The sequence below is a fragment of the Lissotriton vulgaris genome, chromosome 1_1 (assembly GCF_964263255.1).
Source record: "Lissotriton vulgaris chromosome 1_1, aLisVul1.2, whole genome shotgun sequence".
Lineage (NCBI taxonomy): Eukaryota > Metazoa > Chordata > Amphibia > Caudata > Salamandridae > Lissotriton > Lissotriton vulgaris.
Genome location: NC_141685.1, coordinates 1,770,570,356 through 1,770,594,776, shown reverse-complemented (window position 1 = coordinate 1,770,594,776; position 24,421 = coordinate 1,770,570,356). Strand labels below are relative to the sequence as shown.

At 44.3% G+C, this 24,421-nt stretch overlaps 1 protein-coding gene across 1 annotated transcript in view; it reads left to right on the top strand.

Annotated features, from left to right (window-relative positions):
- Positions 1-24,421, top strand: part of HAL (histidine ammonia-lyase) — a 372,837-nt gene that overhangs the window by 92,854 nt on the left and 255,562 nt on the right. Inside the window, exons 2-3 of the mRNA XM_086919081.1 lie at positions 3,200-3,528; positions 17,066-17,126. Coding sequence (XP_086775207.1) covers positions 3,282-3,528; positions 17,066-17,126 — 308 coding nt within the window. The 5' untranslated portion in view covers positions 3,200-3,281. The remainder of the gene's footprint in view (positions 1-3,199; positions 3,529-17,065; positions 17,127-24,421) is intronic.

The window sequence follows — 24,421 nt, the reverse complement described above, 5'->3', positions numbered from 1 at the left end:
TTTGGGGATAAAATCCCATAGTGCAGAATGTTGGTCAGTGAATCACAACTGTTGACCAGTGTATGCTCAAATCATTAACACACTAAGGGCAGATTATAACTTTGAGGCATTACTTATCACCCCCGATAAATAATGATACCATGGGGTATGTTATTTAGCAGGTGCGGTAAATAACACCTATTATGATTTTATGGGGAAAGGCATGCAGATTTTGTTGTTTAACGCACCAAAATAGGAATGATACAGTAATTACTACATGTTTTCCCCGGTTAAGCATACGAAATGTAACAAATGTTGGTTTATTTAACGCATCCACACATACAAGGTCAGAAACCTAAGAAGCCACTTCTTCAGAGAATGAGAGAGTAACATAATAAATCAGGGGCTGAAAAGTTCCATGTCTTTAACTGCTTTCTGAAGGTTGCTTTGGAATCAATAAATCGTAATGAACTGGGAAGATGTTACAGGCCTTGTTGCCCAGTACTGCAAAGGCTTTACCCCCTCTGGTTCTAGGCTTGAGCAGATTTGCGTTTGTAGATCTCAAAGATCTATTTGTAGAGTAGTGAGTAAACCTGGTTAATATCTATCTCGGACCCATATCTTTATAGGATCTAAAAGTCAGCAGGAGAATTGTAAACAGCACCCTCTTATGTACTGGCAGCCAGTGTTAGGCCTTCAGAGCCGCTGAAGCTGAAGATCATCTGGGAGGGTTTCGGACCAATCTGGCAGTTGCCACGCTGAACACTTTGGGTTTCTGAACAGTCGGTTTAGAGGATCCAGCATACAAACTGTTACAGTAGTCAAGTCTGGAAGTTCTGAGTGCGCAGGCCACAGTCTTACTGGCTGCTACTGGAAGAAGATAAAAGATTTGATTAAGTTGGAACATGTGCAAGCCACTTTAAGGGCATGAAGACTAGACAGTAAGGAGTCCATTTGTGCTTCCAAATTTCTGACCACCTGCACCATGGGACAGGGGGAGCTGATTCCGGCCACCGTTTGGAAGGAGCAAAAAGATTGTGCTTGCTGAACTGCATGATCACAGTTTTTTTTCGTATTGCATTTCAGGTGGTTGGCTTGCATCCAATTGATGACTGCGGTAAGTCAATTTTTTAAAATTCTGACCTAAAGGATTCTTTGTCCAGCGATAGGATCATCTGAGCACCATCTACATAAGGAATAGTATCTATTCTAAAGGAGGAAATCGGCGAAATCGGGGGAGGGGGCGTGGAGGGGGGCCTGTAGATATTATAGAACACCAGGCTCAGCGATGAGCCTTGCAGGACCCCAGAAGTTACTGCTATTTATCCTATTCTGAGGTCTCTCTACCAACAGTCGTTTCTGTTTGTAAACTGTAGCTATGGACTTGAGTTCTTTTCACAGTCTCAATGTTATGAAAGTTAAACATTAAAAGAAACATCCAAATGATGCAGAGCTGCCCCTTGTCTTCCTTTAATTGTAATGGAAGAGTCCATGTTCATTTTTAAGCTCACGGAAGTGCTGATGGCTTTTGTTACATACGACCACATCTTTCAGTTTCTGGGGGGGGGGGGGGGAGACAGAAGCCTATGCACACTCTAATAAATGAACAGTGATGTCATTGTAGACACTAGAGACAATGGAAACAAAGCATTTCATTTGTAAACAAATCAATTGATTTCTTGGAATCAGTTGTTGGAAAGTGTATCTTTAATGTTAATGAGAACCAGCCGACACGTGTTTCGTCGCGTGTGGGACAGTCTTCCTGCGACTCCTCAGGGCTGGGGGGGGATACAAAGGGAGGTGATGGGGTACATGACAACAACATACAGTATTCAAATGGTGTGTGACATTTCACCTAACAATGGACCAGCAACAACTTCAGACAAGAGATTGAAACTGGATAGGTTGGAAAGTCCTAAGACTAACCCCAACTTTTAGTGAATACCTCCCTATAACCCACACCCTCCAAACCACCCAACATTGAGACTGTGAAAAGAACTCAAGTCCATAGCTACAGTTTACAAACAGAAACGACTGTCGGTAGAGAGACCTCAGAATAGGATAAATAGCAGTAACTTCTGGGGTCCTGCAAGGCTCATCGCTGAGCCTGGTGTTCTATAATATCTACAGGTGGGTGAAAGTTAAACATTAAAAGAAACATCCAAATGATGCAGAGCTGCCCCTTGTCTTCCTTTAATTGTAATGGAAGAGTCCATGTTCATTTTTAAGCTCACGGAAGTGCTGATGGCTTTTGTTACATACGACCACATCTTTCAGTTTCTAAAAGAAAGTCATATTAGGTATGTGTATAATAGCAAATATGTTTCTATGCTCAATCAGCCCTAGAAAGATCTACACAGCAAAGGGAAAACCCATCCATCCTCTTACCTGGGAATGTATTGCGAGAATAGAAGCAGGGGTGGGAATGTGGTGCTTTAAGCAAGAAGCATATGTGACTGTGAAGGCAACTGTGAGAGAAGCGTCGTGGTCGATAGACCACCTCACTTCGAATGTGTCGTCCAAAGACCATTATCTCTCAAACATGTTCAACAATCATTAGCGTAATTTGCCCTATTTTGGTGCTACTCCTTTTATGGCTTAATTCCAATAATCGGGGTCTTGGATGCTGCATTGTGTGTTGATTGTCGTGAGGATTTAATCATTTGTCCAGCACCCTTGTATGGCACATCAAATGTTTCCCCTTCTGCCGCAACACCTAAAATTCGTTATACACTGGGGCCTGCACCCTCTGCTCTTCTGAAGCCAAAATGTTTTATTTAGCCTCCGGTGATATTTTCAGACCACTAGACCGTCGGCGTTCTTGTATATTGTTCATTCACGAACCGTTCACGACCCTCATACACGGGTTCACGACTTTGTTCGTGTATTACAGACTGCGTAATTTCTCAGAAATTGCACGGTTCTGTAAATATTTTACAACAATGTTATATCGTGTTATTTCCACAATTCTGTTATGGTTCCATGTCGTTATTTCAGAGTTATGGTGACATTTACACATCTTCTGCTTCGTGTTTGGGTTTGTGCACGCATGCACACGTGCCAGGTGTAAGGTGTGATTGTGGCACCGCCATATCATTGGCTGAAGCGCAGCCCTTCCATTACAATGGGGCCAGAGGGTGGGGGGTTGTCTGTTGTGCAAGCTATGCGTGTCTTCCCATTGGTCCAGCCCAACCTCTGACTCTCCGCTTGACTCCGACAGGTGCTGCTGCTCTGTCAGTCCTGACTCTGCCCTGCAGCCCGAGTGTCGCGTGAGAGGGAGAGAGCGCCGAGGGGGCTCAGCCATGCCGCGATACACCGTGCACATTCGTGGCGAGTGGCTGGCCGTGCCCTGCAAGGACGACTCGGACACCGTGGGCTGGCTGGGCAAGGAGGCCTTGCGGCGCTACGTCAAGAACAAGCCGGACAACGGGGGCTTCGAATCGGTGGACGACGTCCAGTTCTTCGTCCGTAGGTGCAAAGGCCTGGGCCTGCTGGACCACGATGACTCGCTGGGGGCGGCCTTGGAAGACAACGACTTTGTGGAAGTTGGTAAGTGCCTCCATTCTGCCTTGCACCGCACTGGGTAAGGATGATCATAAAAGCCCTTCAGCTGGGGACACTTAAGGGGATGTACATTGTGGCACGCTTTCATTCTGATTGTTAATGTAAGTGCTGGACACAGGACTGCCCATTATAAATCGCCACCTTTTGTACTAAACAGACGTGGAGATGAATTTAGCCTGGAGCCTTTCTTGAGCATGTAGGCACGTGGCAAAGTATATGCTTCCATGCCACCACGAGTGAGTAATATCTCTACCAGGTTTCGAGTTGTTCCCTTACGTCTTGCTCCTGCGGCCAACTCTTGTGACTGTTCTCAATGCTTGTGTTTGCTTTGTTGTTGTTTTTTTTATTTATTTTTAATCCTTAACCTTCACATCTCCGTGATAAAACGAGTTCATCTTAAAATTGGCAGAAGACAGAATACATGTAAGTGGGATCGTGCTGAGGTAAAGGGCCCGCACGCTGCTATGCCATCCTAGTGTCGCTGGTTTAGCAGCGCCCACCCACAGGGGGAAGGAATACTGCACAGACGCGTTTTGCGCCACGGGGAAGTGTAGTTCACTGCGCGGGGATTTACACATATTTTTGTCTGTGTTTTTGCATGATGGATAGTTTATACGTGAAGTTAAAATATGATTTACTGATGTGCAGTGCTTAACAAATCGAAAGCCATTTTAAGACTTCGTGTTTAAATCTGCAATATTGTATTATGGATGTTACACTGCAGTGGCAGAAATGGCGTTTCTTATTTAAATAGCCTCGAGCTCACATGGCATGTTGGCTAAATATAAAATATGTACACGGCACGTGTTGATTTTTCGGCCAAAGCACGGCAAAACCGATCAAGAACTAGCATGACGTGTACACCCAGCCCAGCTCTCGCGGAAGATAAGTTGTGTGTGATCTTGGTCAACTCCTTATTCCGTTGGTTCTTGTTTCTCGTGACTTCAAGATATGAATTACTAGAAACTGCAAAGCAGTGTGTTACATTTCGAACCTGGTAATATAAACGTTGACCTCTTGCATGTAACTAACGAAAATGTGAAAAGGAAGGTGACCATAACTATTTAGTTCAGGGAAGGTTAAGTTGCTTTTATGTTTTTTGTTCTGAAATCCGCTCTGTACGTCTCATTTATATGCCAATTTCTAAGTGAGCTGGGTTTTACGAAATAAAGAAGGAACGAGGAATTGAGTTCTGGTTAAGATCACACATATTGCTCATGGTATTACAACTCCGGCCTCACGGTTTCATAGGAGGAATCATAACCACTATACTTACAAATGAAATGTTTCTGAAGTTGCTATCTTCACAAATGTAGTGATGTTCAAAGCGTGGGTGGGACATTTAAAGAATGCAATGAAAGGCGCCCCGTGATTCAGCCCAAACGCAGCTGGGGGCCACTGGCCCTCTACCGAAGCCTTCCTGGCTTCTAAGCTCCCTTTTCCGTCTAATAAAATGATAAAATTGCATGATTATGGCATACAAGATGCCGGTTTCTATACGTATAGACTGGCGTACAGTTTCGAGTATGAGGTCAACTTTAAAACACAAGTTAATAATTAGTGAGTCTAATCTAAAAAAATCCTTTAAAAATGTTTTTTTAAATACAATTTCTAAAATGCACTAACGTCCTATGACAGATATTTATACTTCATGATTTAAGAACAGTTTGCATGAAACTTAATAGATGCATAACCAGTGTAGTGTTAACATCTACATAAGTGCAAGAGTGGACCTTTTAAGTTTCAACCAATAGCAGGACTGGCCAGTTAGTTCAACAACTGTACATTATCCTTGCAGCACTTTTCCTTGCTTGTCTAATGCGTGTTTCTTGGTCCTGTTATTTTCAGTTCCACGGTTGGTCGAACGTTTCCGCTCCTGTTCTCTGTGCTCTCCTTGACCCTCCCCATTACTGCTGACTTTAGGCTTTGGGTGAATGTTCCGCAGCCCTCCAGGACCACTCCCCAAACCACCCAAGCACGCGTGGATGGCGGTCTTTATCGATGGGGTGTGGTAAATGGGTCGGCCAGTCTCTGGTGCTAGTAGTGCTACCATGACTGCTGATGTGGGGTGTTCATCTGGGTGCATTTCCTATCGGGCTGGGGCGTAGCTTTGGGCGGGAGGGGTGTTGCACCCCCACCCCAATGTATTCTCTAGTTAATAGTTGGGTACAGGTGTTTTCAGTTGGATGTGGTGAGGTGTCTGTCAGATTTCACCTGGGATTTTACTTACAACAGCACACACACTCACCCTCGTCTCTGTTTTCCAGATCTTAAAACATGTAGGTAATTTCACAAAAGAATGAGTTTTAAGTACTCCAAACAATTCCCACACCTCTCCCTTTCCAATCGCTTAAGTCCTCTCAATGCCATGCTTCACATATATTTTATTTTAACATGATATGACAGTGCAATTGTTGTAAAATCTGAAGTTCACACCACCCTCGCCCCCCCCCCCCCCCATTCCCCTAGACTGTTTTACTAGCAAGCTATGCCCCTGCTCGGTATGTGCTCTCTTACTTGCCCAATGATGCTGTTCTGTCAGAGGATGTGAGTGTAGACGACAAGTTGGTTTTCACTATCTTTGCTTCCCCCTTGCTGTACATTGTTTCCATTGTAGGTTGTCATGCACTGATGCGTTATAAGTGGTGCATCATGGTTTGAATGGTGTTAAGAAGTGGTATCCTGTGTTGTAGTATGATTTGTGTGAAGGAGGGGGGTTAGATTGTTTCAGTGGTGTTGTATGGTGTTCTACAGTGTGATGAAATGTTGGTTGTGTTGTGGAGTTCAAAGTGATGATGCAGGGCTGGGTTAACAGCATTTCTTGAGTCTTCTCTATTGTCCTGTGGGAGTGCCCTAGGTAGTTATAAAATCTGTTTGCTTTTGTTGTGGTTTGTGATTGAATGCTGTTGAGTGGTGTAGTAAGGGATGGTTTGTCCTATGTGGAAATGATTAGGTGTGGGGCGTGAGGACCTAACATGGTATGGCCATGTTACATAAACATGTTGCTGCGGTTATGGTGTGTTTATGAAGTTATATTTCATGGTTGTGATTGGTGTGGTGTAAGAAAGTGCACTCTTTTTGCATGGTTGGCTCCACTTTCTGTCAAACTGCTGTTGTACTTTGACTGAGTGTGCCCTGGGCTCCTGCCAAACAGGTACCCAGGGATTATGTTATTGCCCTAAACTGCATTAAAAACAAACCCAATCGGCACTGCTTGGCCACAGGTCAGTCCCTTGTAAATGGTGCTATAGGGTCAAAGGGCACTGTTACCAGGGAAGGTCTCAAAGGGCTACAGCACTGATTGTGCCACCCTTAGAGGCCCTGTACCTTAATACACACACTGTCATTGCAGGCTGCACGTTTCGGTGCAGAACAAAGTGAAGAGTTGACATGGCCTGTGTGTGCCATGACTATAAACCCACTGTCCTGGCATGTGTCAGCCACCCCTCTAGCTGGGCGCACTATACCAGTGTTCCGAGTACAGGTGCATGAGCCCTGTGTTCCTACAGTGTCTAAGCCAATTCTTAGACATTGTAAGTGCAGTAATGCCATTAAGAGTATATGGTGCTGGGAGTTTGTCATTATGAATTCTACAGCCCCACAATGGCTTTACTAAAAACTGGGAAGTTTGGTATCAAACTTTGTCAGCACATCCCACACTGATGCCAGTGTGGGATTGAATGAAAAATGCACTCAGAGAGGGTATCTTAGAGATGCCCCCTGAAAAACGACCTAACAGTAATGTCCAGGCTGAGTGGCTGCTTTTCAGCTGCCACCACCATCCCTGTTTCTGGACCCCTGGGTCTAGAGCCTGCTGCTCTCAGAGGTCTGAAACAATGTACATCCTGGGATGAGGTGCCAAACCTCCTCCTCCAGGGTGGGCAGGGTCTACGAAGGGGAAGCTTCAAAGGCTTGCTGCCTTTGTGAGCGTTCCCAGGCCTTTTGCTGCTTCCAGCAACTGGCACCCACCAGTTCTGAACCCCACTTTGGGTGGGAGAACCGGCGGGAAAGCTAAGTGACAAAGGGAGGTGTGCCCACCTTTGCCAACGCCTTCCCTCAGGTGGGGGAGGTGAGGCAAAACTCTCAGTCCCCACCATTTTGCCGATGGGGGACCCAGCCAACCAGTGAGGCATATGCCCCCCTCCCACTGGAGGGTGGCATAATAGTGGGTTTACCCACCCCAAGGAAGGGACCCCTTGGTACCAACCTTTACTGTAACACCCTTACATCTAGTATTCAGGGGCAACCCTGAACCTTACCTCCTCAGACAAGAATCAACAAGAAGAGAAGAAGGACCGAAGAAGCTGTTGTGCTGAAACTAAGAAGAGAAGGACACCCATTGACTTGGCCCCAGCCCTACTGGCCTGTCCCCACCTCGAACCTGCTCCAGCAAAATCCCAGTGTGTCCTGCAGCCAGTAGCCTCAAGAACCCAAAGGACCTGCCCTGTCCTCCAGGTCAAAGTCTTTGTCTCACGTGAGCACCGGATTTTCTCACCCACAGACTCGGGCCCCAGCTAAAACCACAAGTCTGCACCACTCTGCACCTGATGCCTACGGCCTGCGTTTAAGTAACCCAACACCACAAGGAGGTCTCCCTGGCGATCCTGACCTGAGATATGGTTATCGCTGACCTGCCACAAATCTCTAAGGGAGAACAGGGTGAAAAAGAAGTGTTGAAGCCTGAAAGAATGGCCCAACCTTCCAAGAGGAAAGGTAAGAAGACCGGGAATACAGCTTCTGAACAGCCAAAGAATATGGACCCCTCTCTTCAGGGAGAGGACTTGAAAGTCCCAGAGGGAACTGAGCCTATGGAACTTTACCCATATCAGGTTGAGCTCTTTGGCCCAGGGGGACCCACTAGGGAAGAGCTGTGCCTTGGACAGCAGACCTGTCCAACTCTTGCAAGCTTGAGGCAGCAAGCTGCTGCACAGGAAAAAGGAGATGCCAGTGGTACCCACAGAGTCTATTGGGAGGAGGGACTATTGTACACTGAGGCCAGAGACCCCAACCTTGGAGCCACTGGGAGAGTGATAGTGCCTCAGAAGTACAAGGAGTTGCTCCTACCTTTAGCTCAGGGCATTCCCATAGCTGGGCATCTGGGCAAAACCAAGACTTGGGAAAGGCTAGTTAGCCACTTTTACTGGCCATAGATGTTCTAAAAAGTAAAAGATTTTGTCAGCTCCTGTGTCACCTGCCAGGCCAGCCTCAAGACAGGTGGCCACTCAAAGCCTCCCCTGATACTGCTACATGTTGTGGGGGTTCTCTTTGAAAGGGTAGGTGTGGACATAGTGGGCCCACTTGAACCTCCCACAGAATCAGGAAACACATTCATTCTAGTGGTCACAGTGGATTATGCCATTAAGTATCCTGAGGCAATTCTCCTTAGGACTACTACAGCTCCTGCAGTAGCCATGGTCCTCATTGGTGTCTTGACCAGGGTAGGGTTTCGTAAGGAGGTGGTTTCAGGCAGATGGTCACACTTCATGTCTGCTTTCCTAAAACATATGTGGAAAGAATGTGGAGTGCAGTGCAAGTTTACTACACCCTATCACCCACAAATCAATGGTCTTGTTGATAGGTTAAATAAGACATTGAAAGGCATGATTATGAAAAGCTCAAAAGGAGATGGGATGTCCTCTTATCATGCTTGCTTTCCACCTACAGAGAGGTGCCTCAAAAGGGAGTAGATTTTTCCCTCTTTGAACTTCTGTTTGGCCTTCTTGTTAGGGGACCACTCTGTCTTGAAAAAGAGGGTTGGGAGAAGCCTCTCCAAGAACCCAAACAAGATATTGTGGACTATGTACTAGGCGTAAGGTCCAGATTCGCAGAGTGCATGGAAAAGGCTTTCAAGAATCTTGAGGCCAACCAAGAGCTCCAGAAGCACTGGTATGACCAAAAAGCTGCACTGGTGGAGTTCAAACCAGGGCAAATGGTATGGGTTTGGGAGCATGTGGCACCAAGGGCCATGCCTACAACACACTGCCATGGCATAGGTCAGCCACCCCTCTAGCTGGGTGTACTATACAGTGGTGAGGGTACAGGTGCATGAGCCCTGTATCCCTACAGTGTCTAAGCCAATTCTTGATTGAAAAGAGGAGTGAGGCACACTTGGGTAAATCCAAAGTAAAGCTGATGTAGAAAAAATTAAACAACTTGGGTGCATACAATGTATCCCCCTCTGGCCATTAATGGAAATAATGTAAGGACGCATATGAGAAGTATCATTGTGATGATTTACAAAGGATAATAATCAAGATACCGGTTTGTTTGATGCATCACGGTTCTATTTGTGGAACTTTCTTTACTTTGAAAAAGGTTACTTCAACCATTACAGAGTGCATCTGAGGGACATTACGTACTCATACTTAGTGCTTTGTTCTATTTTAACCCAATTCTTAGAAATTGTAAGTGCAATAATGCCATTAGGAGTATATGGTGCTGGGAGTTTGTCATTACGAACTCCACAGCCCCATAATGGCTTTACTGAAAACTAGGAAGATTCGTATCAAACTTCTCAGTACATTAAACCCACACTGATGGCAGTATGGTATTTCATGAAAAATGCACCCAGAGGGTATGTTAGAGATGCCCCCTGAAAAACGACCTAACGTAGTCTCCAGGCTGACTGGCTGCTCACCAGCTGCAACCACCAGACATGTTTCTGGACCCCTGGGTCGAGAGCTTTCTGCTCTCACGGGTCTGTAAGAATGTACATCCTGTTAGGAGGTGCCATGCCTCCTCCCCCAGGATGGGCAGGATCCACAAAGGGGAAGCTTCAAAGGCTTGATGCCTTTGTGAGCTTCCCTAGGCCTTTTGGTACTTCCAGCAACTGGTCCCCACCGGTACTGACCACTACTTTGGGCAGGAAAACTGGTGGTAAACTCAAGTGAGCGAACCAGAGGGAGGCTTATGCCCTCTCCCACTGGAGGGTGGCATAATGGGGGTGTACCCACCCCAAGGAAGGGACTCCTTGGTCCCAACCTTTACTTACCTATAACACCCCTAAATCTTGTATTTAGGGGAAACCGTGAACCTTGCCTCCTCAGACAAGAATCAACAAGAAGTAGAGAATAAGGGCAGAAGAAACCATGCTGAAACTAAGAGGAGGAGGACGCCCATTGACTTGGCCTCAATCCTACCGGCCTGTCCCCACCTCAAACCTGCTTCAGCAAAATCCCAGTGTGTCCTGCAGCCAGCATCCTCAAGAACCCAAAGGACCTGCCCCGCCTTCCAAGCCAAAGACTTTGTCTCCCGTGAGCACCGGATTTGCTCACCCGCTGACTCAGGCCCCAACCAAAACCACAAATCTTTACCACTCTGCACCCGATGTCTATGGCCGGATTTTGAGTAGCCCAACACCCCGAGGAGTTCTCCCCGGCGATCCTGACCTGAAATCTGGTGATCTCCGACATGCCTCGAATCTTCAAGCGAAGCCTGCAGCCCCTTTCTGGAGGATCCCCCTACTACAACCGTTGGTAAGAAAACCAGCGCCTAAAGGCACCCCCCACACCCGATGTCCCACTGCCTTGGGTGGCCAAACCAACTGTGTCACCAAGATTATAGTAGGCCCCCTAATGTAAGGTCTGGGACCAGGGGAATGAGAAAAGAAGGTTACAATGTCCCTATGATCAAAGATGCCCGTGGGAATGATCACTGAATACAACTGAACCCCCAGACGCTGTGACCGGAGGAGCAAGGAGGCCGTCTTTTTAAATCCAGATGCTCTAGTCATCACGAGGACTAGAATTAGCTGACGAAGCATACTTAGCACGCGGCTACAGCGATTTAACAAGTACCTCTCTTGCTTATGTATACCAATCGGTGGCTCCTCCGACACAGTGAGGTATCGACAGTACAGATCAAAAGATAATATCAATTACCATTATACCCTGACTGATCAAATGGGATATTTGTAGTCCTGAGCGTGGACCCAAAACAGGACACCTTCCTTTTTAACGATCCTGACCTCAGAATGAATACCTGAGTGAAAAACTTTTTATTGTTTGAGAAACTGTCCTGAAGAAGGTTTTTAACCGAAACGCCGCGTCGACTTGTGTTCTCATGAACATTTTTAACGCTTTATGTAATATTTTGTAATATTTGTAAAACATGATTTTTTCAACAATTGTATGTAAACCAAAAATTATAACTTGTCCAGAAGTGTAATAAATTTATGTTCAATGTTTAAACTAATTTTGTTGTAGTGCTTCAACCTGTCACAAATACACATGAAATTGTTTCTGAGTGATTGTTATAATTGCATGCTGTTTTTCAGTCTAAGATTGATATATGCTTGATCTGTTGTGATTTAGATAACATTTTTATATATACTTGGTGGCTGCGTCTACAAATCATATTAAGTGTAGTGGGTTCTAAATCCCGGGTGATCGTTCCCATGGGCATCTTTGATCTTAGGGACATTGTAACCTTCTTTTCCAACCAACTGTGTCCCAGCATCCCAACTTACCTCTCCAACCGGTGGTAACCTCCAGAAGATCTTCGTCCCCTAGCCTTCAGTCTTTGTTGCAACCAGAGATGCCCCATTGAAAACAACAGGGCACCGATGCAAAAACAGCACCCTGCACCCAGCCGCCCCAGTGCCGCTGTGGGTGTACTTTGGGTGCAAATTCACATCCCCCTTTGCCCTGAGCTTAACAGGAGCTTTGCTCCCACAACCCCGTGGTCTGCTCGTGAGCAGCCATCAACCGGAGACCCTCTATCCCCCATTGGATAAAATTGGGGCTCAGCACTCTGCAACCTGCCACCCTAGTGTCACTGAGGGTGTTTCAAGAGTACATCATTGACCCTGGGGGGAACCCTTGTTCTAACCCCAGAATACAAACTCACAAAAACGTGTACTTACCTGCAAACCGTTAACGTGGTTTTTCTCCATAGGAATACATGGATTGTTTTTCCTTGGAAATTATTCAAAGTGTGAAGTTTGTTTGTATGAAACACTGAAAAACTGCTAATGTACAAACTGATAAACTTACCTTCTCCAGGAAATCTAGGCATATCACACAGAGTAGAAAAAGTAACAAAAAGTTATATAAAAAGTAACATACAAAGTAATCTGTAAAGTAACTGAAAAGTCATTTCCAAACATTGACTTACCTGTAATTCAGTCAACTGCATTTGAACATGCATTCAATTGTAAAACATTGCATAAGATTTTGCAAGGTGTTTATTCCACGTACCTGTACCTGGCTTGCATGGTTCTAGAAAATAAATATACTTAAATAATATTTTTATACAAACAAATTGGTCTGATCTAAATCTTTGAGTGTGACATTTGTTGCCTGAGTGTGTACAACAAATGCTTAACACTACCCTCTGATAAAGCCTTACTGCCCGCCCACAATACCTCAAACGGAGAGTAAGGTGCTATCTACTTTTATCTCTGCCTACCTTTGGGGTTCCACTGAACTCTGTGCACACTATACCTCATTTTGGTATAGAATATACAGAGCCAGTTCCTACATGTGGTAAATATTAAAGCGGGTGTGATAGTTTGGGATAGTGAGCTGGTATGATAAGTTGTATTGGGGTGAGATGTTGCATAGTATGGTATGGGATAGTGAGCTGGTATGGTCAGGTGTTCTGTGGTGAGATGTTGCATAGTATGGAATGGAGTAAAGTGAGACAATGGTATGTCGCATTACTACTGGGCGTACTGCAAGCTTTCAAATCTAAATTCATTTTCTATTATCAATATACGCATATTTTTGCAATTTTTGGTATATTAATTTGAAATTTCAGGATATTTATGGTAATGTTATTTTTCACACAGATTGCATCCATTTCAATGTGATCTGGCATAAGTTTCACAGTGCAAGGGACTCCCTCAGGCTGACGGAGAGCTTTGCTGCCTGGTTATAGAGGGAGGCAAACTAGCTAGTTAAAGTAGTATTTTTTCTGATGCCAAAGATAATGGGCCATATTCAATTCAATACAATTTTCTAGTAAACTTAAGTTAATGATCAATTTGATATTTTTTATGAATGTAGAGACTTTACAAAGGGATTGCTGACAGGCGTCAGCCCTTTTTACGGGGCGGAGATCTCCACCACGGCAGAGATATTTATAGCTGTTAAACTCGCTAGAGGAGCACGCAGAATCAGGGCCGGCTTTAGGGCAGTGCGACCGGTTCCACTGCACCGGGCGTCAAGCTAGGGGAGGCCCCATGTGTGCTCATAAATCAACACCATTTGCATCGCCCAAAAGCTTGCAGTGCACACCGTTCACCCTCTTTCATTTCCGCAACGTGGGTCCTCATGGAAATAAAAGGAGGACAGCTGTGTTCATGCGTGCCATCACAGATTACGATTTACTGCCAGACCCCACCGTTACTGCTCTGTATTCTCAGAACAAATGCTTGGAGCCGTCCGGGAGACAAAGAACGTTGTGTTCCTTTTCGTGGATTAGCAGAGGTACAGAAAGTGAGCTTCGTTCTTGGTATTGCATTAAAGGTCAGTTTGCGCACATTACTTGTTCCACCAAAGTGTTTCCATTCTTCCTGTGCAGATTTCACCACAGCAGAGAACTTTGTATGGAGTGAATGGAGTCCAATATTGGAGAATGCATGGTTTTCCAAGTAATCCGCATGGATAACTGCGCCATGTGCTCCTCTCCATGCTGATTACTTGTAGAGTTGGGAAGTTCCAAAAGGGAGTAAATGTGCGCCCATACATTGGAGTAAATCCATGAGTACAGATTTACTATATTTTAGACTAGATCCAGTGTGTCTTCTGGGCTTGATTGAGTTCAGAACATGTTTTCTGAGAGCAAAGAAGAGTACACAGAATATCCTGGTGATATTTTCTTGGTGATGGTAAATGCAGGACGCGGTTGAGGTTTGCTGCTGTGAGGGCCTGTGGGCAGATTATAATGCACGTGGGGAGATTTGCAGGCCATTGAAGTGAGCAGAACACTTGAGGTGTTAGGGAATGGAAGAGAATTAGGGTGTTATGAGCCCCAATGTACCTCAGGCGTAGGTAGTTGCACAACCTTTTAGCTACATTTGCCCTAAATTGCTCCATATGACATTTCAGGCGCTGACCGTTTACCTAGTTAGGTGCTGAATACATGTTGTGTGGTTTTATTTGAACTTTATTATGCATGAGGATTCTTACTATCACAGTAGGGTTACCATCTTGTGCATAAGAACTCACACAAAAGCACACAGTGGTCTTACATCCCTTGCGGGGTGTCCAACTCGAGACCAAGACTGGGTCCTTTGTTCTTTCCCATCAGGTAATGGAGTTGGCTCTTTCCTAGGGGGATTCTTGGCTTCACACCTACATACATGCTAGTTACACTTAGGTACACTTAGCTAGGGTTAGCATTTTAGGAGTACGCATGATTGTTACCATGTATCTATATGCCTGCATATATTCACTGTTTCAGCACCATGGTAGAATTCTACATTTTATTTACTCTGTTGGTGGTTGTAATCGTATATATTTGTTTCTGTCTAATGGTTGTTGCAGCACACCTATTTTATACTAGAATCACGCTGGTTCAATAAATGCTTATTGAATACTTCCCCCACCGTTTATTCTGTGCATCTCTCTGAGACCAAGTGAGCATGAGTAACTGAGCGAAAAGTATCATACTATTTCCACGATCCCTGAGGGGTCAGAATTGTCATGTTTGATAGTTGCCAGAAACTATTCTTTCCTTGGTAAGTTTGTGGGGCTTATAGTGGCACTGTTAGCTAGCTGGTCTACAGACCAGCATATCCTATGGGTTGTCTGGAATCAGTCTGGACACTAATCCCTTGGTCTATGTTGTCTAAACACTCAGATGAAATATAGATTTGTAGGAACTACATGACAGGGGCTTAGCAGCAGGAGCGGCTTAGCAGCAGGAGCACCTCAGCTGCATGTTGGGGTACACAGAATGGGGAAAGAGAAGCATGTGGATCTTGTAATACAGAAAAGGAAGTGTTGTGGTCCTGTTCCAAATCCTAAAGTGGTGTATCAGAGTCCTGGCAAAGGGACATCTACCGCCTTCTAATGAAGAGGGTAAACCAGAACCCCCCACCCCTGAAATGATGCCATTGATGTTTAATTTTTACAGCAGGGAATGTAAAAGGATGGTGCTAAAAACGAATTAATTTGTGTCCATATTGTTTCACAAAAGTAAATGAAAATTCAAAAGTACATTTCACGCCAACTTCTTTTGTCCTTGATTTTAGTTCCTGAGTTGGAAACGCCCATGCTAAAACATCAATGTGCCGTTAGGGGACAATGGTACCTTGGCCATTTTACATCAGTCATTTTTAATTAGTGTCTCTATTTCTCTTACATAAATTCAACCTGGACAAGTTTGTGAAGGTGTTTTTTTTGGGCATAAAAATTGGTATACGCTGCAGCATCCATTAAGGGGGGTCTTTTGTGTGTGATGGTAAAGTAAAAGGGACTTACATAACCTATAACTGTGTATCGGATATAATGTTGCATCATTGCATTGGGGGGTTGTCAAAGATAAATCACAGGTCTGATGGTCACGATTGGTTAATCTTCATCTGAACCTAATTTATAATTTCTGGTTCATGGTTTCCCAATCACATTATGTGAAATGTATATAGTACATTATGAAATTGTTTTGTGTGCATTAAATATTTTTCTGTAATTAAAATGCACAATACCCAGTCAATTGCTTAGCTTTTGCACTGCTGCTAAATGTAAACTAGGACTACCAATTATGTAACAAAAGTAATGTGCACATACATTTTAACACGGCCACACAAATGCTTCCACTATGCATGAAAAGGATGGGGGCTGTGGCATATCCTTGGTGGAAATTCCAACTGACCAGGTACACTAGTTTCATGAACCGTTATATATTTTTTGATGGTTTAATTAACAGCCATCGAGACATTGCTGATTGATTTGAAATTGAATCTCCTTTTTTTGATCTTTGTTGTGTGATAGTGTCTGTAGATCTCCGTTGATGTTTTATATGGAATATTTTGCACCATGTCGTTCTTCTTTTTGATTCTGCATAGTTCAATCTTCAAAAGCCAATCGTTTACTGCATAATTCAGTGGAGTCAATTGGTAACTGGTCAGCTGAGGCCTCCTCCAGAGATTCAACTGTGACTAGGAAGAGTTTTTTTAATCTCTAGTGGAAAAGTGTGGGGGTACGGGTACAAGATGTCACGTGAATTGCATGAATTTCCACCTTTATTTGGAGGATGCTGCTTTTTGAGATTCCCAGGATGCAGAATTGCCACGTGTACTCATATGTGAAGAACTCCCTACGATGGAAGTTGCAGGTTACAGTTTTTCACTAAAAGTATAGATGCACACAGAGAACAGTTGGCTATCTCACAACTAGATGCTTTAGGTGGCATTGGGCCTGTTGGCATCTCGGCGGATATCCTAGTGTCTTATCCGACCAACTCATGATCGAAATCATCCTACAGAAATATGCTGCCCCGTAGTAAATTTAGCCTCCAGATATGTGTACAATACTGAAATGAAGTGCTTTAAGGGGTCTATTTGTTTGTTTTCTAGTTGTACAAGGGGATGTAATGTCGCCAGATTTCATCCCGTCTCAACCAGAAGGAATCCATCTGTATCCTTTTCGTGAACTTTCAGGTTACGCCACCTTTGCTTTTTCTTCTGTGTCCATGTAATGTTTTGCTATCCCTTCACCCCATTAAAAACTAGGAACATCCCACCAAACCCCTCTACCTTCCACACACAGTACCAATTGGTCAAGGTCAAACACAAGCTCTTCGCCATATAGTAGCATTGGTTTCAAAGCTTTGTAGCAAAAAGGCACTATCAGGAAAAAACAGTAACTCTTATGATAATTATGCACTGATAAAAGGGCACATTTAGGGTCAAACCTACAAGCTTCTGCTGTGATGGAGTTTCACTTCTTTAGCAAAAGTGCAATGTACCAACATATCATGAGTGACACCTTTAACCAGTCATGGTCTTTTAAGCCTGTGGCTATTTGAATGATGGTATATGTCTTACTCGATTTGCGATGCAAAAAAACAGTACTGCAAGTCCCAGTGTGCAAAGTGTTGTTTAAAGCCTAGATTGCGACTAAAGGCCTCTCACAAGACAAGAGGCCACTTGACGTTAATGATTAGGCTCTTATGAATTGAGTTGTCCCTCAAAACCATGAATTGTTCATGTGCTGCCGAAACTGACATTGGTTTATTCCGCAGAGGAGCTACAATGAAGCACAGATGCATACAGGAGGGTGTCATTGTAGCAGCAGGTCAAACGTTTTACGGGGCATTTTTCAAAACATATTCATATATTTGTGGGTACGGATTCACTGAGATTAGAGCTTTGTACATGGTCATTTCAGTTTTCTGCGGTCAAATTATATTGGTGGTGGTGACTTTCAGGTGAAAAAAAGGGAAAAACATAATTTTTGGTTAAAAACATATTTATTTAGTTAAAGTATGTTTTCATTTATGCATATTTAGGGAAAGGATGAGACTGTGTATGAATAGAAAGCAGTGGAAAGTTACATTTCATTATTAGCCAACACCTGTGCAAAGTCGTATTTCCTGAGCCAAAAAGTCACCTGAAGCGAAATAAAGACTTTTTCTTAGACCAGAAAATTCATGTTTTTGCTCACCCGGGGCCTTGACGTTCCTAAAGGCCGTTTGGGATACCAGGTGTCTCTGCAATGAAAAGTGTAACAAGCCTGCTGAGAATTGCTGGCACTCTACCCTTCCATATTTAAGAGGTGCAGGTACTCAATGCTTGACAAAACCTTCCTATTTAAAGCATTGATTTGATGCATGCAATTTATATGCTTATTGTTATTTAATCCGCATTACATGTGTTATGCAGTGGTGAAGCCATCATTTCAGAAGAGGTGTACTGGACACAAAAAGACCTGCAGCTTCCCAGTAGTACACCAGTGTGTGAGAAGCGTTACTCGCTGCCGCCACCAGCCCGCCCCTCTGGCAGGGACCGGCATGCCGCCATATGAGACCCAACCCATACACCATGACTTTGAGGCAGACCATAAACCATCCCTGGAGACCCACCCCTCAATGCCTTGGTTCTTTACCACGATTATCCCCTTGTGGCACAGATTACAAGCAAACACCTTCAGAAACATTTGAGTTAGGGGTCGTACCAACCCTGTCCATATTTATTTCACACAACACATCACAAATAAAATATACATCTTTAAATTAATACGCAGAAACCCCAATAACATCCCATACAGTATTATTTGCATATTTTGGATGGCTAACCTTAACATAGACTCTAGTACATAGCCACTCCTAACCATAACTATACATTGTCCCTGCATATCCTCGATTGAGCCTATTTGTAAGACCAAGAATGGTCCAGCCACCAGTAATCTGGTGCAGTTGGCCCGTCTGCCCACAAAGTTACCTACTTCGGGAACCCCCTACTTGCTGTAGCCCAGCCCGACCTCCCCCTCTGGCAGGGACTGGCATCCTGCTATTGGTGTCTCGCCCCTGAGGTGGGTGGGGGTCCTTGGCAACAGTACTTCTGGCAGTGAGGATCACGTCTCTGCCTCTGCTCTTTAGGGCTTATATTACCACCCTACCATTTAAGGTCACACTATTGGGCAGCCCCTGAAAAGTGGTCTGTGGCTGGTGATTAAGATACATAGTATTGCGGTAGAAAGGAAGCGTAGTGTTGATGTTGAAACCCTTTCCAAAAGCAATATTTTAGAAGCAATTTATTCCATGACATTCTACCCAGCACACTCCTCTTTTATAGCTGCTTACCAAGGGATTACACTCCAGAATGAAGCCGCTCCAATTATTTGTTATTTCATTGGTTTCAAGCAACGGCGGTCAATGTCAGAATCTGAATGCTTCTTTTATCTAGGGATGGGCAATATGTGAAGTCCTAAATCTGGACAATATTCCTCACCAGTGAACCCTCCAGTATAGTGTAGTGTGCCAATGCAGCCACGAAGCATGTTCTGTCCATGGATTCGGTGCCTTTATCCCACCATATACCAGACCATCCCTTTCAACCATCCCTGGCACACCTGAATTGGTGCTAGCTGCTGCTGACATTCATGATCTATGACTCAGGATGTCTTGTGTCCATCCTTGAGTACTAAATCATCAAAGCAAGGAAATCCAGTGATATTGAGAAACTATTGCCAAACTTGCCTGATTTTACCCAACTATGTGGACATAATTAAAAAAAATTGTCCATCCCAACCGTAAATCGTACTGTCGGTAAAAGACCATTGAGCAGTCTTCTACAGACATGTCTCGTCATTCTGATACATGCGACCTGAAACATTCAATTTCGTTTGTCTGCAACAAAATGCATTTATCAGAGGAGACAATATACCTGGGTGGTGGATTGTCTCTTTTCAATAAAAAAAAACATGAATGGCGAGCCCTATTACAACCCATACTAATCAATACAATACAAAGGATGGAAGGTAATCATGCCCAACAACCGATTAAAGAACTAACAACATAAAATTGTGAATTTAAAGATAACGTTCATTGAATTTTTCACAGGTCTTAAAGTGCCATTTCAGAAGGAACTCAAACCAGCCCTCACAATGTGGTATCATGGGTCCTAAGCCCTCCTGGTGGTAAAAGACAGCACAGAAATGTGGAAGCCCTGCATAACTGGGGTAAGGGCTCGTGCTCTCAGCTCCCTTTTATTAGCCCGACAACATGACCTGGTGACATTGGTGTAGAGATGGGTGTGGGGAAGCGTAAGGATAAGCCCTCTGGGACGGGGCTGCATTATGACGTGTTCAGAACACTAGTTTCCTCCCTAAAACCAAAGAAATTTCAAAATGGTTAGTGGTTGAAAACAAAACAAACAAAAACAGGACAACATTGTGAGTCTATTGTTCTGAGAGTCAATCAGCAGGAGAGTGGTTGCCAGCTGGACAGATATGCCACTAACCACAGGACATTGCAGCTCAAGTTCATAATTTAAAGTAAGGGGAGTCAGAGCACAATGACTGTGGAGTAATCCATGAACTTTTGATGTGAGTACGTTCGCATCATGTCTGTAGTGTACGGAGTTGGTCTACCTTGCTGAAGCTTGGAACAGTTTGTATTTTGCCTCCATTTTTCAAGGAGTGCATCAGGAAAATTGTTGGAGTTCATTGCGAAGTTTCTACTGCTCTTCGGACTGACTTTCTGAACACAGTCTTGGAAGGACTTGGAAACTTTTCTATAAGTTTCTGAAGTCCTCCCCTAGTCCACCTCCTGTATCTTTCATTGGGACGGCACCAAGTTTGTCTTTCGTGTGTGGAGGCTCATTGAATGTGCAGCCAATGGACTAGTGTGTGGGCTGTGTTGGAGGGAGGGCGGTTGGGCTATATGTAGGCTGCTGCAGGTCTCCTGATGAGCCACTGCCTAGTCGCTCGTGGATCACTGTGAGGTAGGTGGACCATCGTCAATGTGTGCTGAAAGCTGGACCATAATATTGATGAAGTGGTTAGATTGCCAGTGGTCAGCTGTTGCTTCAGAGCGTCATGTTTACTTCCTGGCCTTTTGTATGAAGCTTATGTCCTCACTACAGTTAAGTAGGGAGACGCTTTACAGGAGGAAGCATTGATGCATTTTTAAAAAAACTGGGATTATGGTATTACTAGCCAGATGAAACCGCTACCAACCGCATGCCCACCACTTTAAAGATGTACTTACATGGTGTGTCATGGGTTTGTGATGATAACTGGATGGCTTTCATATCTCTGTGACTCTGAGTTGCAATGTTTTCGGCTTGTGCAAGGCATCAGTGAATCTTGTTGTAGCTGCTCAGGGCAACCAGTGATTGTGTCTGGATGGTTGCGCTGGGAAGCGAGGGTAGAGGCTCTGTTAACTTGTGGCTGCATCTTACTCTTAGTTCTACTGCTAGATCTTTGCTATGGCGCCATTGCTGCATGTTGGTGGCATGCATGTCGTATCAGGGGCTTAACAGAGGCCCTCGCAGTGCAGATGGGTCCCCCTCTGCCCAGTACTCTGACAGGAGAGCTCCCGATTTAGTCCGGTGGGGTCCACAAGATCGGTGTTCTGGTTATGCAGTGTGAGGGTGCTTTAGCTCTTGTGTGCACTAGCAATCTTCCGTTTCACAGCGTGGACCAGTGTGCCATCCTCTTCTCTCCCTTCATCTAAGTGCTCTGGGAGACCCTTCTTTGGAAAGAGGTGAAGGGGCCTCTCTGGGGTCAAGAGTGTATGTGGTGAGGCCAATGGAGCCTTTGCATTGGTTGAATAGCTTTGTGGTTGTGGATGGCACTCCGTGGTGGCACAATCCTCTGCACTCTCACAGGGTAAAACAAGCATTTACAATGCAACGGTCTCGCCTTTGCAAAAGTTAGAGCTATTGGCATTGTAAATGACAAACTTTTTATTTATGTGTTGGTTTTGGAAACAGATAAATAAATGGCATTGTCATTTACAAGGCCAATAGAGTGAGTAGTAGTGAGTAGTGCAGTGAGTAGTAGAGAGTGAGTAGAGAGTAGTAGTGAGTAGTAGAGAATGATTAGAGAGTAGCAGTGAGAGTGAGTAGTAGAGAGTGAGTAGTATCTGGGGGCACCTTGAAGTAATTCAATGTACAATCCGCTAAACCAAAATGTCATTATATATCATTAAAAAGCAAATAATGTTGATTAACTTGTTACAACAACATTGGCCACATATACTATGTACATAACAAATATACTCCTTGCCTCACTTTTGGCGACGTCCTCGGGGCATACATATATTTGTGAATGCTTATAAGTTCATGTTTAGAAATGATTACTTTAAAAAAAATGGCACACACTACAGACGTATATTCTAATGCACATAAATGAAAGGTTAAAGAAACTGTTTTAATTTCAAATAGTCTTCATCATACTTTTAGAGGATGTTTGTTGCATGCTTTACTTGCTAAATCTTTTGCTTGCTCGGCTTGTGCTTCGGCTCTTAAGAGCCAAGCCGGAGCTCTGGCTCCATACTGGCTTGGCTCTCTACGAATTTGCCCATCTGCACACCTCTACTTCGGAAAGCTGCTGTTAATAGGTCTACTCCATCCAATGCCTGGCTCTGCAGTGACAGGCGGGACCGTCCAATCATTGTTTCCAAATGCCCAACAGCTACATTCATACACTCATGAATATTAAGCAATGCTTCAGGAAGAAACAAGTCAGAAACCCTCGATTTGTGAAAATTACAGTATTAATTGACATTGACAAATTAATAGGGTGCTGAGTGATAATGAATTATTAATGGCATCAAATTCTAGATTTATAATCTAGATTGAATCGTGTAATATGCATTATTAATAACACAAATGCAGCATAGTTCCACACTTATTATGCACCAAGACAAGAAACAGAGGTGAGCACTGTTGTAACACTCTGATTTAATTCGCCCGCACTTTTGACTTCAAATAACTGTGGCAGAAACCAGGTGTGAATGTAAACACACTACTTACCAATATAATCTATAAAACAGAGACGGACCGCCAGCATGTTTGAAAGGGGCAAGTGTGCCACCCGGCGCAGCTGAAGCTGACAGTGGCAGTGTCGGTCGACCCCGCTTGATGCCAGGTACAGTGTAAATTACTCGCTGATGCTGTACTACTGAAAACGGAAAGCTCTCTAGCGATAGCAACATACAGAAAAACCCGATTTTAAATAGATTTTAAATGTTTATCTGATTGTGTAATTGGTATTTTAAACGGTGCTACTATCTTGTTGAGGGCATAACGCCAGAATTAGGCATTATCAGGGGTTACTAATTTACGTGTGAACTCAGCGCTCTGTGTTACCGCCTGCCCGCCCTGGTCCGACTCGGTATCCAATACCGTTGAGCGGAGGGCGGGACAGGTACGAGCCTGAGTCACTCACTTCCGCTTTCCCGCTGCAGCACAGAGCGGGTAGCGCTCTAGCCTTGCTGTTACTGGGGCTACTTAGCCACTCGTCGGGATCAAGCGCGCAGCGATTGCGCGCAGGGAGGCGCCTCTAGACGCGCCGAAGACAAGCCAAAGACCTGCCCGTCTGCGCCCGTCCGCGCCAGGACGGTGCCAGGGGCTATGGCGGCCTCTTCTATCCTCCCGCATGTCCCGCTCCCTGCCAGGATCACATACTCAGCCCAGGTACTAAAGGATTTACAGAGTATTGACTGTCATGGAGCCCTTAAATCAATCATTGAAGGTCCTTTTTCTTGTCTACACTGCAAATCCCAGTTTATTACTGATAGATCTGTGAATAGTTATACACCGCCACATAAAACATCTAAAATCACTGGTCATAAAAACATTCTTTGTAATGTGCGCTCCCTGCCTAAGCATACCTCTGAAGTATGGGATGTTATTTCCACAAAGGCACCTGACTACTGTTTCATGACTGAAACGTGGCTTAAACCCCATTCTACTCCCTCCATTACTTTGGCCATCCCTTCTGGATATAAAATCATCCGGTTAGACAGACCTAAGAAAATTGGCGGAGGCATTGCTATTGCTCATAAAAGTCACATTGACTGTTCTGTCTTGGCAGAACTCTGCACTCCAGACATCGAATTGCTGGTTTTTAAAACCTCTCTTTCCACCAAACAAACCAGATTAGGAGCCCTAGTCTATCGTCCCCCTGGACCTAGCTCTAACTTTGTTAATACATTACTGGAAAATCTTGCGCCTTATGTTCAAAAGGACAAAGATTTTTTGTTAGTAGGTGATTTTAATATTCACAGCGAACTTACAAATTGCAAAGAAGCACAGGCTTTTCTTAATGATCTTTTATTGTTAGGTCTTCAACCACACAATGTGGGCCCAACTCATGTGGCCGGACACACCTTAGACCTGGTAATAACCAACTTTCCTAATGTCACATGCATGCCCCCCACACAGGTCAGCTGGACGGACCATTTTATCCTTGAGTTTCAT